This window comes from Stylophora pistillata, chromosome 13, assembly GCF_964205215.1.
Source record: "Stylophora pistillata chromosome 13, jaStyPist1.2, whole genome shotgun sequence".
NCBI lineage: Eukaryota > Metazoa > Cnidaria > Anthozoa > Scleractinia > Pocilloporidae > Stylophora > Stylophora pistillata.
Genome location: NC_142531.1, coordinates 25518728 through 25533434, shown reverse-complemented (window position 1 = coordinate 25533434; position 14707 = coordinate 25518728). Strand labels below are relative to the sequence as shown.

The window sequence follows — 14707 nt, the reverse complement described above, 5'->3', positions numbered from 1 at the left end:
CTGTAACAATAAAACAAACAAAACTAAAATAGCAATCGGGCGATGATAGTTTATTAGTTCAATAAATACAATACAGTATTATAAACTCTTTGACATTTTCCGTGACGCGCTGTCAATTGCTGCTTAAAACAATAAGCTTCTGTCTCCAAATAACATTTATTTAAATTGTTTGTGAAATATACTCCACGAAGTCCAACTGTGATGGCTTGAGCGCGATTATAGCTGACAGTGATGTTCCGTCATTCATAAGCGACATAAACTAACCAGTCTTTATAATATTACTCTCCCACAAGAAGGCAGAAATTAAGTCAAGTTGGTAACAACCAGTCTTAAATCTCTTGAATAAGTCGAAATGAGGGCGCAAAACCTTTACATAAATTGAGGAATTCCATCTCGAATTCGATCAACAGGAGCCCCATGCTGAATCAACAAGGCAGCAGCTTCGAAATTCCCAGCCATAACTGCTATCTCCAATGGTGTAAGTCCGTCAGGAGTTTCGCTTGTAAGCTGTAATCCAAGTCCTATTAAGCTTTCGGCATATTTTGTAAGTCCACGGGCGACTGCCTCATGTAAAGGAAATAGTCCCAACTTAGGCAACGCGTCCAATGAGATTTTCCCGTTCTGAATTTCACAAATAATATCGTCCATTTCAATGTAGATGTCTTCTACAATCATGCCATATCGGCGACTTTCACAGTTTCGACTGTTCGTGTTGTTTTCACGACGATTTTCCTCTTGTTCACCAACAGAACTTTTCTTTTTTTCTTGTTTAGAAGAAACATTGCTATTGGAAGCAGTATCTGACATGTTCTCCCCGTTTCTATTTCTTCTTCTTCTCTTCGCAAGTTCGTGGCCATCTTTTCCTCCAGTATTTGCTCTCATTATAGTGTTCTGGCTGTGTTCTCGCTGTGTTCTTTCTTTTAGAACTCTTCCCTTCGACTAAATTGAGCGTTGGGTTGGCACGCTGCCTCCTTTTATAAGTCGTACAAAGGTTACCAATGTAAACCGAGATGACGTTTGTTTCCGAATTAAGAGGGTTTAACTCTAACCCTTCTTAGCCTTTATCTAATTTGAACCTGTTTACAGACTTAAAAGAAAAACAAGACATCCACCGAAAAAATAACGTCGCTTGCACGCAAACTTGTTGACGTGAAAAGTGATCGAAAGTTTGAAATTGTTCTCATATAAACCGTCCAAGTGTCTCAAACGGAAGCTGATCTCAGCCCACGGATTTCTCTGGCTTAGCATTTCCACTATAGCCTTGGTTTATCACGCAATTTGAAGTTAACAGCTCGCTACTTTCCTATCTTAGGTCGGCTGCTTCCGATAGTATAAATTTCAGAAGATCACAATAAATTAACCTTTTCATTCTTCAAGGTGCTTTAGGTTTGATCGTTTAGAAAGAAGACTTAAGTCCACGGTAGAATATTGCGGGTTTTGGAGTTTTACTTTGCATATTTCATTTTTGAAAATTTAAAAAAGGAACATTCATTTGTAAATGGTATCTGCGTGGGAGCGAAAAAGGATTTACGAGTATTAGAGAGCACGATTTCATACAAATTGACTTAAAATTAATTTGTATATTTAATCCGCTACTTCTTCCAATTTCCTCTCCACTGGGCACAGCTTCCCGTGCATGTACATGTGAATATTTAAAAAACCTTAATTTAGAATACTTTTAAAATATTTCCCTTTGTTATGTATTCACTCAAAAATCGAACTCACGCGATTTTCTTACACAAGAGATACCTGTCTACAGAGTGATGTTTCCTTTTTAAAACAACAATTATAGTGAGATTTGTTACTTAATATTTTTTTTCAATTTAAGAATGTCTGTGCGGGATAATTTGAACGTGATGTAATTGTAGTCGAGGAAGGCATTTTAAGCTCGAGAAGGCTCCAATCAGCTTATCCCTACAAGCCGCCACAAAAGCCAGCAGGCAAGTCAGTGCTTACTTGTCAATCTTACAAAAGGTCAGGCGCTGAAAGAAAACGTCGCTTTGATGGCACTCGCCCAGTCGGCTAAAACTGGTCCCCTTCCTGACAAACTAAGACGTATAAAAGAAATTCTTGATTCATTATCTTCATTCCTTTCTGTCTGTTACTTCTATAAGAACAGAAGTCTTTTAAAGACTTTAAAACAGTTCTAATGGCGAGTAATGAATGACTTCGTCCGAACAAGAGCCAACGGGTGGATTTGAGAGGTTGCAATTAAAGAAATAAACAGGAACAGCTGAAAGCTTAGAAGGTTCGTTCGGCAAACTCTAAACCACAAAACTGTTATTTTTCCTCCACAAAACTGCCGGCACGCTTTGTGGGAGCGTAAATGCTGCTGGGCCATACTTTTATGTGGATTAGAGTAACCGTTATGTAACTGATCCTTAATGAACTTTCTTTCTCCAATATCCGAAAAAAAAAAATTGGGTTTTGTAAGTTTTTTTTAATGGTAAAGTGGGGTATGTTAAGGTCAGTAAAGGGCCCTTAATTATGCGGGGCACGCTTCATATATTTTTAGCCGAAGTATTCTCGCTAGCGTCTGTATTGGTCAGTGATCAGTTACCATTGGTGTTTGCAGTCAATCAGCAGCCCATCAACATCTGATTGATAACTTTCAACGATCACGTAGTTGGTATGCATTTATCGCTTCACCCAACTTAGTCGGGGTCAAAAGGAATGAAGAAAAATGTCCATGAATTCACAATCTTCCAGTTTTCCGATTTCAAAGTCATTTTTGCTGCTCTTTTGATTATTTGGAGGAAAACCATTCCCTGAGTGACGCAGTCACTAAAAACTTTAGTCAGTGTCAAATGAGCAACAATAATCAGCTTTCCAAGTCTTCCAAACATTCAACACTAAATTCCCTGAGTTTGTGTGAATTTTCGCCAACGTTTCCTCTTGAGCAAGTGTTGAGCAAGAGCTAAGCGCTCCGACAATACTAAGTCTGAAATTTTCGAGACAGGTGAAACAAAAAAACAAACAAACCCCTTTCTAACGGATTTCTTAATGCTTTATATGACTATTCTAATCCTCTGTAGCAACTTAAAGATTACATTTCACTGAATTTTGAAAGAATCACAGTACAATCCATTGCCTTCGAGAGAGCTTAGGAACAGATACTTGAGTAAATTGGCGATTAGAATTGGGAACTATCGTATCGTGAAGAACACCCTGAACTTCAACTAATCCAGGAAGAAACGGTTTGGAATTTCCTGATTATAATTTGATTTACTCGCTCCAAAGGGATACACCTGGAGAGAACTGTTGGAAAATCGTAAGGCAAGTCACGAATAAGGTCATAACAAGAAAATTGTTTCCAGACCTTATCCGCAAAGACAGGGAATGTGTCTTTCCCTAAAGAATGAGATTAGTAGGTGAGGCAGACAAGTGTTCAAAGAACAATGCGTTCAAGAGAAGAAACGGAATTCTTTCACTACGCAGATTCATTTCTTTCTTCCTTTGACCTCGTTCGGTGCAGAACAGAAAGCGAATGTGCACTTGCACGTGCACACAGGTTTCCAGGAGCCAGCTTACACGTGTTAAACAAGATGTTAAATCTATGGGAGAAGCGTGTAATGTGATTTGTCAGGTGCCCATCCTCAGGCTGACATTTGAGCATGCGCATTATTGTACAAAATGGTTATGTAAAAAATGGGCGAACCTTTAAAAGTATTTGTAACAAATCTGTTACGAATTTCGTTTGGCTGTCATCAAGTGAATATGGAGACAGTAAAAGACCTTTGCGTAGCTTACATTCACCCATGTAAAGATTGCTGTTCCAACATGTTTCTAACCCGTCGTTGCCTGTGCGTGGCCGTATGAATTTCCACGGCCGTTCTCTCTCGACAGTGGTTCCTTTTTTCTACACTTCCTCGTGACTAGAAACACGTTTGTGAGGGGAATTAAATGGTGATCGGAAATAAACATTAGTGATTGAAATCTCGATGTTGATCTTAGATCTCCTAAGAATGAACCAAGTTGCTTTCCAGACGGTACCGCAAGAGAGTAGACCCTAGGGGTGAGCTAATAGTATTACCTAATATAAACATTCTTTTTTTTTTTTTGTTAAAAAAAAATGTTCATAACACCCAAATAATCAGTTGCTTATCAAATGCTTCTTTGGAGACAAGAGTTTATGCATATATTCCGGATAAGGATTATGGTTAAAAGACGAATCAACGGAAAACAAAAAGGCCGAGATGTTCGAACCTTTCTTTTTCAGTGCTTTGGACCAAGTACTGGAGAATGTGTAAAATGAGGTGATTCACTACGCAGGAAAAAAAAAAAAAAAAGAAACCTTACGTGACTAGGATTAAGTTGCCGCGCATCAGTGAGGTTAGAACCGTGAGAAAGTAGCTCCTGAAAAAAAAACCTCATCAGAAGTCGGCTCCTTAATACCTCGGAAGTATTAAGGATTGGGGCTTAGAAGCTTACTGAATATTAACTCTGTTGTGGTTGATAAAGTTCTATTTACTTAAAGACTCTTAGATCACAAAAGAAACAAAGAAGGTAGTGACGGAAACACCTTATTTCCGGCAATATTGATTGCCCTACCTCATTGACTAATTTTATTTGCATAGATTTATATTTGAGTGTATTTGCTGTGCTACAAATGTGTAGCATAGCACTTCTTACATCAGAGATAGATACGAACAGATCCCCAACATATTTGCATTGATTACATACCACATTGATTGCAGCGAAGTTTCATTGCAATGCAGGTTTCATTCGTGATCAGTTGTTTACTTGTTAATCTTTACTTGTTAATTAGTCTCTTACTTCGGCTGAATTCTTTCACTTGAATCTGGGGAAAAAGGATTTTATGTTTGCATGATGCCGCCGGCATAGCATGTCCAGCATAGCTGAGTTCGTCTCTTTTATTTCTTTTTTTTTTTTTCCATCATCGTTTTATTCTTTTGATTCCTTTATATTGGGTTTGTGTTTCCTCATTAGAAAGTTCAAATATTTCCACGAAGAGTGAAGTGACACTAGATAAACCTGATTGAATAACTTTGTCCTAAAGGTGGAAATTAGTCGTCTAAACTTGTCTTTTTTTCTTTTTTCGTTATTTGATGAAATCTTTAAAGAGTTCTGAAATTAGTCATTATAAGTTTTGTTGTGGTTCCTTATTATTAGAAGTGTGTGTCACAGACGTTTATTTAATTAATCACATATCCTTTGCTCTCTGCCATGGCAGCAGAGACAGTTACACCGATCTGACTCAGTAAGCAATTTTGGGTACAAAGCATTGAAAGTAATCATCTGCGCGAGGAAAACCTCGCAAATGCTATGATTCGATTAAAGCACACTCCAAAAGGCATCAGTGTACAATACTTAGCGGTACGCCATGGATGAAGTTGATTAACTTCTATTAACTTCGCCAAACAACAACAATCAAAACAAATAGATTAAAGAAAATGACAAAAAATGGCACGGACACCGCAACAGCCTAGCCAATTACAGCGGGCCCAGTTCAAAAGGAAGACACTCGCCTGCGATGAGGGATTTACTTGTAGCTTTTCCATGCGACTGATTTAAAAAGGAAATTCAGTTTTACTGGTATAGTTATTTTACTAAATCACAATTCATTGGCTTAACCAATTTCTACTTGGCCCATTTCCGTTTCTCACTTCTGCGGTTATGAAAACGTTATTACAGTTTAATCTAAAATTCATCATCCACGCTTTTAATATTATCCTGTCTCGGTGTAGAGACGGAACCTGACCTAATTAATATTCGATTGTTGACGTTAGAATACGCTTCCTTCGTACTGATCATCGATATAAACTTGAAGAAAGTGAAATGTTCAGACCGATTTTGCCAATGATCATCTGTCAGGATTGTAAGAGTATTTAAATACTGTAAAAACGCACCTGCTTTCAACACATGGTCCGTTAGCTCAGTCGGCAGAGCGCGGTGCTGATACACCTGGATCTACGAATCCAACTGCTACGCCGAGGTCGAGAGTTCGAGCCTCTCACGGACCAGTGATAAATTTTTTTTAATCACCTTTTTTCTTTCCCAGTTGTTTGCCTTCCTTCCTAAACTATTTTTTTTTTCTTCTTCTTTTAAATCCCTCCTTGAGCTTACATGAAAAAACTTGAAGAATGTAATCGGCCCGAGGCTCAACATACCCATTTTCGATTTATTCAGTATCTAGGTTTTTATTAATTGATAATTTTAATTAGTGCAGGTCCACATCAGGACTTATGTCTTGTCTACCCCTCACCTGCTTTATTAAATTCACTATGAGATGCAATGAATATATGAGGTTCATATATTTAGAACTGCGGTATTAGATACGTATGATGTGCGATCCTCGCAGTAGATAGCGCTATCTATGATTTTCGCTATTGCGTAGATCAGTGGTTCGAGTCCCGTACAGGTTCGAGTCCCGTACAGGACCTGATTTTTTTCAGGTCTGATTTTCGCTATTGCATAGATAGCGCTATCTACTGCGAGGATCGCACATCATACGTATCTAATACCGCAGTTCTAAATATGAACTTCATATATTCATTGCATCTCATTTATCACTTTCACGGGTTTATTACGAATCAACTTAACGGCCTGCTCCCAGTTGGCTTGTTAGCTCAATTGGTAGAGCGCTGCACTAGTATCGCAGAGGTCAGTGGTTCGAGTCCCGTACAGGCCTGATTTTTTTCAGGTCTGATTTTCGCTATTGCATAGTTAGCACTATCTACTGCGAGGATCGCACATCATACGTAAATTCACTATGATGATGACCTATCGTCCCTAGTCAATGGCGATATGATATAACACTTTAATTAGCGGGTATAAATCTATTTCATGTATTTCACTGTTTGAGCTATTTTAATTCTTTAAGCGATAGAACACATTTTTCCAGGCTCTACAACGTGATAAAGCCGCGCAGGACGTCGAAAGAACACGAGGAAAGCTTATAAAACATGAGCCGAAGGCGAGTGATTTAAGTCCGGTTCAGTCGCCGAACTTTTCATGAGCCGAACTCAATTCGAATTTGGACCGACCCAAATTAACAAAAGTAGAAATTGTAAATTGGCCACCGTAATGATTATAAAAGCTGACGTTTCGAGCGTTAGCCCTTTGTCGGAGCGAATAGAGGAATTGTGGGTTGTGTGTGGTTTTAAAGACAGAAAATGGAGCTACGTTATTGGTGGGAGCATTGCAGCGAGAAAAACATGAATAAATTAGTGGAATGAAAAGCGTTCGTTGCTTTCGCCAAAACTAGGTTTTGTAGCCACATAAACTTCATCGGTCGTTGCCTTCATTCTAAAGTTATTCCCAAGGGTTTTCGCTCCAATTTTCATGCATCTTCATTCACCAAACAATACCATCACCAAATTCAATGCGCCCAAAATTCTTTTTCACGTAACATCTATGAAGGCCCATACTGGTCAAAATTACACTCTAAATAAATGCTATTGGCTGGACTGTTTTTTCATGCTACATCATGTTTTAGTGCATCTGTGTCGCTTTCTTGTTTGTATTAATATTTGATTTTTTGTGTATCCTGCAAGAAAAAATTACTTTGAAGGCGATAATATAATCATTGATATTATTTTTTCATATGACAGAGTATAATTTTTTTTTCATTACCACATACAAATTTTTCGTAACAAATTCAAAATTTTTTTTCATGTATACATGCATATTTTTTTTTGTATCATGATAGTATAAATTTTTCTTCCATGGTACTCAAAAATTTTTGGGGATTGTGTGTTAATTTTTTGGATCCATGATGCATTGCGTTCATCGCGGAGAGAGGTATGGGTCTAACGCCGCCATCTTGTTTTCAAAGTTGTAATTTTACAACCGCAAAAATGTCAAGGCATACTATATTTAGGAAACGAAATCAGCGAGGATTACAACTCTTCCTTCAGAATTTAAAAGGAGTTGTTAATCTTTTTATAAATTTCCAAGAAACAACTTGGACAGAAGAAATCATCGAAATAACAAAACATAGATTACAGGATGCTTATGCAACACTGACTTTGATTGAACACGATCTTGATGGAGCTCCAGAAAACTATACATTGAAAGAGTCTTTGCATCTCCTAAAGAGTACTGTGCAGTCCCTTCCCGATGTTCTCCTTTCTAATGAAACTGTAGCAAGTGGAAGCTCCTCAGGTAGTTTTTTTACTCCACCTGTGGAAGGCAGAGAGGGACCTGGAAGACCAATCATTGTGATCAGCAAGGACCAAATAGAAGACTTACGTACAATCCATTTTTCTTGGGAAAAAATAGCCAAGCTGCTCGGTATCAGTGTATCTACACTTCAAAGAAGGAGAAAGAAGTTTGAAATAGATGATAAACTTGAAAAGTTTTCAAACATTTCAGATGAACAGTTAGACCTCATCTATAAAGAATTGACTGCACCTGACACAAATCAAGCAAGAGGGGGGTTTCTCACACCAAATATTGGCCGAAGGAGATTTATTGGTGCCTTGAGAAGCCGAGGTATTAGGGTTCAGCGGTCAAGAGTAAGCGAATGTCTTAGAAGAATGGATCCTATTGGCACTTCGTCAAGATGGAGATTGGTTATATACCGTCGCAAGTACAGTGTACCTGGACCCAATTCACTCTGGCACTTTGATGGTGCTCACAAACTAATTAGGTGGAAGCTTGTAGTTCATCTTTGTATTGATGGATTCTCGCGTTTAATAATTTACTGCAAATGCTGTGACAACAATAGAGCTGAAACTGTTTTAAAACTTTTTGTTGAGGGAACTCATAAATATGGATTACCTTCCAGAGCAAGATGCGACTATGGAATGGAGAATGTGCATGTTGCTCAATTCATGTTGGAAAAACAGGGCTTAAACAGGGGTAGTATCATCACTGGGTCCTCTGTTCATAACTGCCGAGTGGAGAGAAGTCATAGAGATGTTTATTCTGGGGTCCTATGTTTCTATGCACAGTTGTTTAATGAAATGGAGAAAACTGGCATTCTTGATCCTTTGAATGATTTGCATTTGTATTGTTTACACTATATCTACCTTCCAAGGATCAATATTTCCCTTCAAGAATTTGTTGCACAGATGAATAACAGGCCAGTTTCAACAGAGAAAAACAATTCCCCACTTCAGTTATGGACAGCTGGTATGCTACAGAATGTCAACCCCCCTGAACCCTCACTATCAGAAAGTGAATTAGATCAATATGGCTTTGATCCTGAAGGGTTAGTCCCTGTGGAGGATGTTGACTATCAGGTACAATTGAATCCACCAACATGTGCAATTTCAGGAGAACAAATGTTACAATTACCTGATCCCTTGGATAATGATGAATATCAGGGACAGCTTAGCTATTTGCAATGTGTAGATCTCATTTCTTCCTTTCTAAATGTGAATACTTAGTTACACTAAAAAATAGAAAATAAAAAAAAAATCAAGGCAGATTCTGAGTGAGTAAAGAAATATTTCTGAATTATTTTTACTTTCCAGAATTCCATGGTTGATTCTTAGGGACTGTTCATTATTTTAGAGGGGATGGAGTGGTGGGTGATTAATTAGCAAAGGTACCTTTTTGTTAAAGGGTCCAACTACGATAAACACACTTTTTCTTTTGTAGGCTTAAAAAAAATTCAAGTCCCCCAATTAATCACCCATCTCCTCCTCCCAGAAATAATGAATGGTCCCTTACTACAAATTCACTTAAGAAATTAATTTCCTGTGTTGTTTTCAGCTTCTCAAATAGTTTTTTATGGCAATTATTTTTGCTATTCATTGATGAAATCTACATAATTTTCGGCCGAGTAGTTGGGTTAAACACCCATTGTATTCATAGCCAATCATCGTCCATTGGGAATTTGAAGTTAGTTAAAACTGCTCAAATCGAAGAATTCTTTTCACATATCACCAAATAAAGTTTTGGATACGAAATTTTAACCCACCCACGTCCTCTTTGGCAACAAGAATGGTTAACTGTTTAAAACAAAGTTTAGGATTGTATCACTTCATTAAGTAGAAAATAATGTATATTTCTGCATGATATTTATAAGAATTACTGGTACTCCAATGAAGGACTAACATCTGAAACGACAGTACACACCTTTCACTACCTGACCTGATCTCAACTATCACTGGTTCATTAAACACCACTGCAGCCTACATCTCATTATGTATGAAGTAGTTTTCATTGTTTTATGTTTTTTCATAAGCAAAAGGATTGTGGAAAGGCAAAGAAAAACATTAAATTTGAGTACCATTGGTTTTGAATTCTGAAACCATACGCTGACAATGCTGTCTCATGTGGCTCAGGAAGCCATACATTGTGAGATGTCTACAACAGTAGTTAGTCATTCCAGTGTAGGCAACACTCACGATGACATCAAAACTAAGAAAAGAAATAATTACATCATGATAAAATGGAAAACTTTATTTGGTATATTTTTATGAATAGCAGTGATAACCATGAATAACAATTTTTATAAACTCCCAAAAATATAATATAAATTATTCTTACACAACTTAAAAGCTTGGGTTTGTATGTAGGCACAGTGGACATTCTGATTGTAAAAACATCTCAGTAAACAATAACAAATTTTAAAACTTTGTAAATATATGAAACCACAACCAAAGGTGTTATTATGAAAATGTTTTTAGTTAGAACAAACTGTTAACATGCAAAAGGTTAAAACAACGATTCAAAACATGTACCCTTGATAACAAACAGTCGATCTCCCCCCTTTTTTTCCTAGCCCACAGTTTTTGTAAAATTATACAACACCAAAGTAGGAACTACTGAAAGCCAAGTCATAAAGGTTGAACAAAAACTCGTCACCTGGAAGCTGTTTGGAGTAGCTTGGGATGGGTAGATTGAGAACATTTATGCATGTATTGGCTGTGGGCATAAATGCATCACCACATTCAATGAAATTGATTTCTGGTGATAAAACAAATCCTAGTGTAGATTCTTCATCTGTTCCACACACAAACTGCAGCACATGACCAAGGTTAAGGGTGTTATTTCCTGACACTCTCCTTCCAGCAGCAACTTCTTTAATGTAACGAATAAATGCAGCATATACTTCCTTCTGGTATTTTCTTGCATTTGAGCCTTCCTCGCTGAATTTAGGAGTAAGAAGATTAGCAAGCTTCTTCACACTGAGAGCACTTGCCTCACTTGGAATGAAGAGATACATGAAAGTGGGTAGTTTCATCAATAGCTGGAGAACACCAACTTTACGAAACCCTCTAATGAGATTTCTTACACATGATGATGATGAGTCGCCATTTGCTAGTTCTTTAAGAATGTTTTCAGGGAAGAATTGAGGAATTTTACCATTCTGAAGAATACTCAGCCCCATTACAATGCCAGCTGGCTTGTATTTTTCAGACAAATCTTCCCGTAACACTCCACCTTCAAAAAGCTTGTCTTTAATCTCAATCAGCATCAATCGAAAAAACTCCTTCCTAGGGCCTCCAAAGTCCCTTGCAGCCTCGCCAATAAAGTTCACTTCTAATGGTAACCTGAAGTTACTTATTGTGCTTATTTCCTCAAATCCTGATTCCAGTAAATTCTCTCCGTCAACCAGAATAAAATTGGTTTCCCCTTCAATTTCAATTGATACATCTGCTGTCTCCAATGGTCTACCATTTAGAATCTTCCCTTGAGCATACTTTAGTATTTCAACAGGGTTTTGCACATCATTTACACAGTGATTTATGATCTCTTGGGTGATTACATCCATTTCTGTAAACTCCTTATCTTCAGTAAGGTCAATATTTTCCCTCTTGTCAACTGAAAAGCACAATAAACTCAGTTCTTATAGTGTTCATTATTATATACAATGAAAACGTTGAGAGAAAGACAGAAATTTAACATAATGTAATCCCCTAGTGTTGTTTGAATATTATACTTGAAAAGCTAATAGATTTTTTAACAGTCTAATGTTCTTTTAAAATTGTTCAGTTCATCATCTGGACTAAAAAAATTGGAAATGAACATCTAAATTGCAGAGTGTTAAGTAATCCCACAAGAGAATAGTTTTGTTTAAAACAAATTGAAGCATTCCACTTAACACTATCCCATTATGGGATTACTTGAATGTTTATTTCCATTTTTTTTAGTTCTGATGATGAACTGAACAAGTTCAAAAACGTTTGTCTGTTAAAAATTCTATTAGCCTTTTATTTATAATGATAAACATTCAGAGCATGAAATCAAAATGTAAATTTGACGATCATTTAGTCCCATTTTGAGCTACATGTATGGTACATTGTTGTTTCAATAATTACATGTATATAGCGCTCTAATAATGCCAGACAGATTTGATGATTGTAATGATTTAAAAAAAAACCTAACACAATACCAATGCAACTATTAAAACCAAAGACAATACAATAGAATTAACTACTGCCTTACAATATTACCTGCAGTAGTCTTATCAGCATCATGAAGTATAGCACTTGGGTCATCTTCTTTTTCTGACTTCTTTTCTTCAAATTCAAAAGGGCTTTTTTCAAACTCGGAGTCATCAAAGTCATCAGCAAATAAACGAACATAGACGGTGGTGGTGGATGCAATAGATTTCAACAGTATGCTGCCATCAATTTTTACTCCATTCGCTAACCGAGGCTTGATAAGTGTCCCATAACAGTTCTTTACAAACTCAAAATCGATATCCTTGCAATCATCTGGGAGTTGTGCTTTCACTTTGCTGTACAAAGTCTTATCATTCCACGTTTTGTCAATCGCAAAACCTGAAATAACTCGATTCTTTCTTTCCAGTTGCAGCTTTTTTTCTCTTGCTTGTGGTGTTTTTTCAGTGTTTGCCCCGACAATTACAATATCTTTGATCGCACAATCCCTTGTTGCAGTACGATTTGTTCTTCCAATATTACGGGATGACGATGCAACATTCCGGGGAGCATTGGTTACGTTGCCCGATAGAGTTGGGAAACGAGAACGAAGCTCGCTGAGAACGTTGCGAGGTCTATTTCCAGCTTGCCCTGGAGATTGGTTATCGGTACCAGAGGAAGATGATTGTCTGGCTGATGTATTTAATAGAGAATTAATCTCTCGGATGGCGTTTAATGCTATATTAGCTATTCTCGTTTCTCTACTTGACGAAGACATATTCCAAGATGGCGGCGACGGCAGCCCGTTTTGGCGGGAACTTACCCTCGACCCATACCTCTCTCCACAATGACCGCAATGTATCATGGAACCCAAAAATTAGCACACAATCCCCAAACTTTTTGAGTACCATGGAAAAAAATTTATACTATCATGATACAAAAAAATATGTACATATACATTAAAAAAAATTGGAATTTGTAATTTTTTCTTGCATGATACACAAAAAATCAAATATTAATACAAACAAGAAAGCGACACAGATGCACTAAAACATGATAGTAGCATGAAAAAACAGTTCAGTCAATACCATTTATTGAGAGTGTAATTTTGACCAGTATGGGCCTTCATAAACATCATGAGAATCACCATTAGAGCTATGTGCCAAAAACGTAATCGCCTCACCGAACAAATCCTACATTGCCGCTCTGAACTTTCCAAAATCTGTCCAGCAGTTTTATTACAATCTATCCGCGCCAAAATTCAGGAAACTAATTCGAAACTTTTCAATCATTTGAACCAAATTAAGGCCCAAAAACTTGACCAACTTATCGGTCCCCAAATCGCTAACCACTCATCACCAGAAAACCTCAAAACTGTAGTTACCATTCCAGAAAACCTCTCACTTTCCGATTCAGAAAAATCCGTACTCAGTAAGGGCTTAAATTTCGTTCCCATTTCTAAAACAACGGACGAATTCTCAATTAAACAAGACGTAGAAAAATTCCTTCGCCGCGTTCAATTAAAAGCCTTTTTTCACAACAAAGAGGATGATTGTAACACCTCGAACAAAGACACTTTCGAAACACTTCAGACTCGAAAGTCTAAATGGACTCCCCCAGAGGGCCAATTCGCATCATTAGACTTTTTTATCAAAAAATGCCGCCACGATATAAACGAACTCAATTTCAAACGTATTACCAAATTTTCTAATCTCTCTTCTGAAGAGTGGTCGGCTCTAAAAAGTCTTAGAAAACGCAAAGACATAGTTATCAAAGCGGCCGATAAAGGCGGCTCAGTCGTTGTTTGGCGCACCGACCTCTACCAAAAAGAAGCTTTGCGGCAACTTTCTGACACCTCTTTTTATCAAAAGATCGACAAAGACCTCACTGCCAGCAATCAAAACTCCGTCAAGAATACGATCAACCAACTCATAACTAAACAAGAATTGCCGGCCACAGCAAAAAATCTCATCATAACCACTCCTAGAACTTCTCGTATTTACTTTTTACCTAAAATTCACAAACCTAACAACCCGGGTCGGCCCATTGTCTCGGCTTGCAGTTGCCCTACCGAACTTATCTCCAGCTATCTAGACAAAATTATGGCTCCCATCATCAAAACTTTACCATCATATATTAAAGACAGCCAACACGCTCTTCAAATTTTTCGAGACTTTAATTTCCTTGGCCAAAACAAACTTCTTTTCACCATGGACCTTACGTCTCTTTACACTGTCATTCCTAATGGCGAAGGCCTTCTGGCCCTTAAACATTTTTTTGATCAACGTACTGTTAAGGAACCTAAATCTGAAACACTACTACGCTTAGCCGAACTAGTGCTCACACTCAATTGTTTTTCATTCGGAAACAACTTCTTCAAACAAACCAATGATGTAGCCATGGGC

At 37.5% G+C, this 14707-nt stretch overlaps 2 protein-coding genes and 1 non-coding gene across 3 annotated transcripts; 1 reads left to right on the top strand and 2 right to left on the bottom strand.

Annotated features, from left to right (window-relative positions):
- Positions 1-34: 34 nt before the first annotated feature.
- LOC111326104 (uncharacterized) lies at positions 35-1143 on the bottom strand. Its single transcript, XM_022930037.2, has one exon. It carries the CDS (start codon positions 880-882, stop codon positions 370-372), a length of 513 nt encoding a protein of 170 aa, XP_022785772.2. The 5' UTR covers positions 883-1143; the 3' UTR covers positions 35-369.
- Positions 1144-5885: 4742 nt separating this feature from the next.
- On the top strand, positions 5886-5984 carry Trnai-gau (transfer RNA isoleucine (anticodon GAU)). The gene is made up of 2 exons: positions 5886-5922; positions 5949-5984. It is a non-coding gene; the product is annotated as a tRNA-Ile (tRNA).
- Positions 5985-10356: 4372 nt separating this feature from the next.
- LOC148718291 (uncharacterized) lies at positions 10357-13427 on the bottom strand. Its single transcript, XM_088743994.1, has 2 exons — positions 12375-13427; positions 10357-11742 (listed from the first exon to the last, which is right to left on the bottom strand). Exons 1-2 carry the CDS (start codon positions 13165-13167, stop codon positions 10718-10720), a joined length of 1818 nt encoding a protein of 605 aa, XP_088600120.1. The 5' UTR covers positions 13168-13427; the 3' UTR covers positions 10357-10717.
- Between the last annotated feature and the right edge of the window lie 1280 nt (positions 13428-14707).

Bases quoted from the DNA above. Each gene is read 5' to 3' on its own strand.
- LOC111326104 (XM_022930037.2), bottom strand. From the start codon at position 882: ATGAGAGCAAATACTGGAGGAAAAGATGGCCACGAACTTGCGAAGAGA.
- LOC148718291 (XM_088743994.1), bottom strand. From the start codon at position 13,167: ATGATACATTGCGGTCATTGTGGAGAGAGGTATGGGTCGAGGGTAAGT. The intron at 11,743-12,374 runs GTAATATTGTAA...TGTGCTTTTCAG, and splicing joins TGCTGATAAGACTACTGCAG to TTGACAAGAGGGAAAATATT.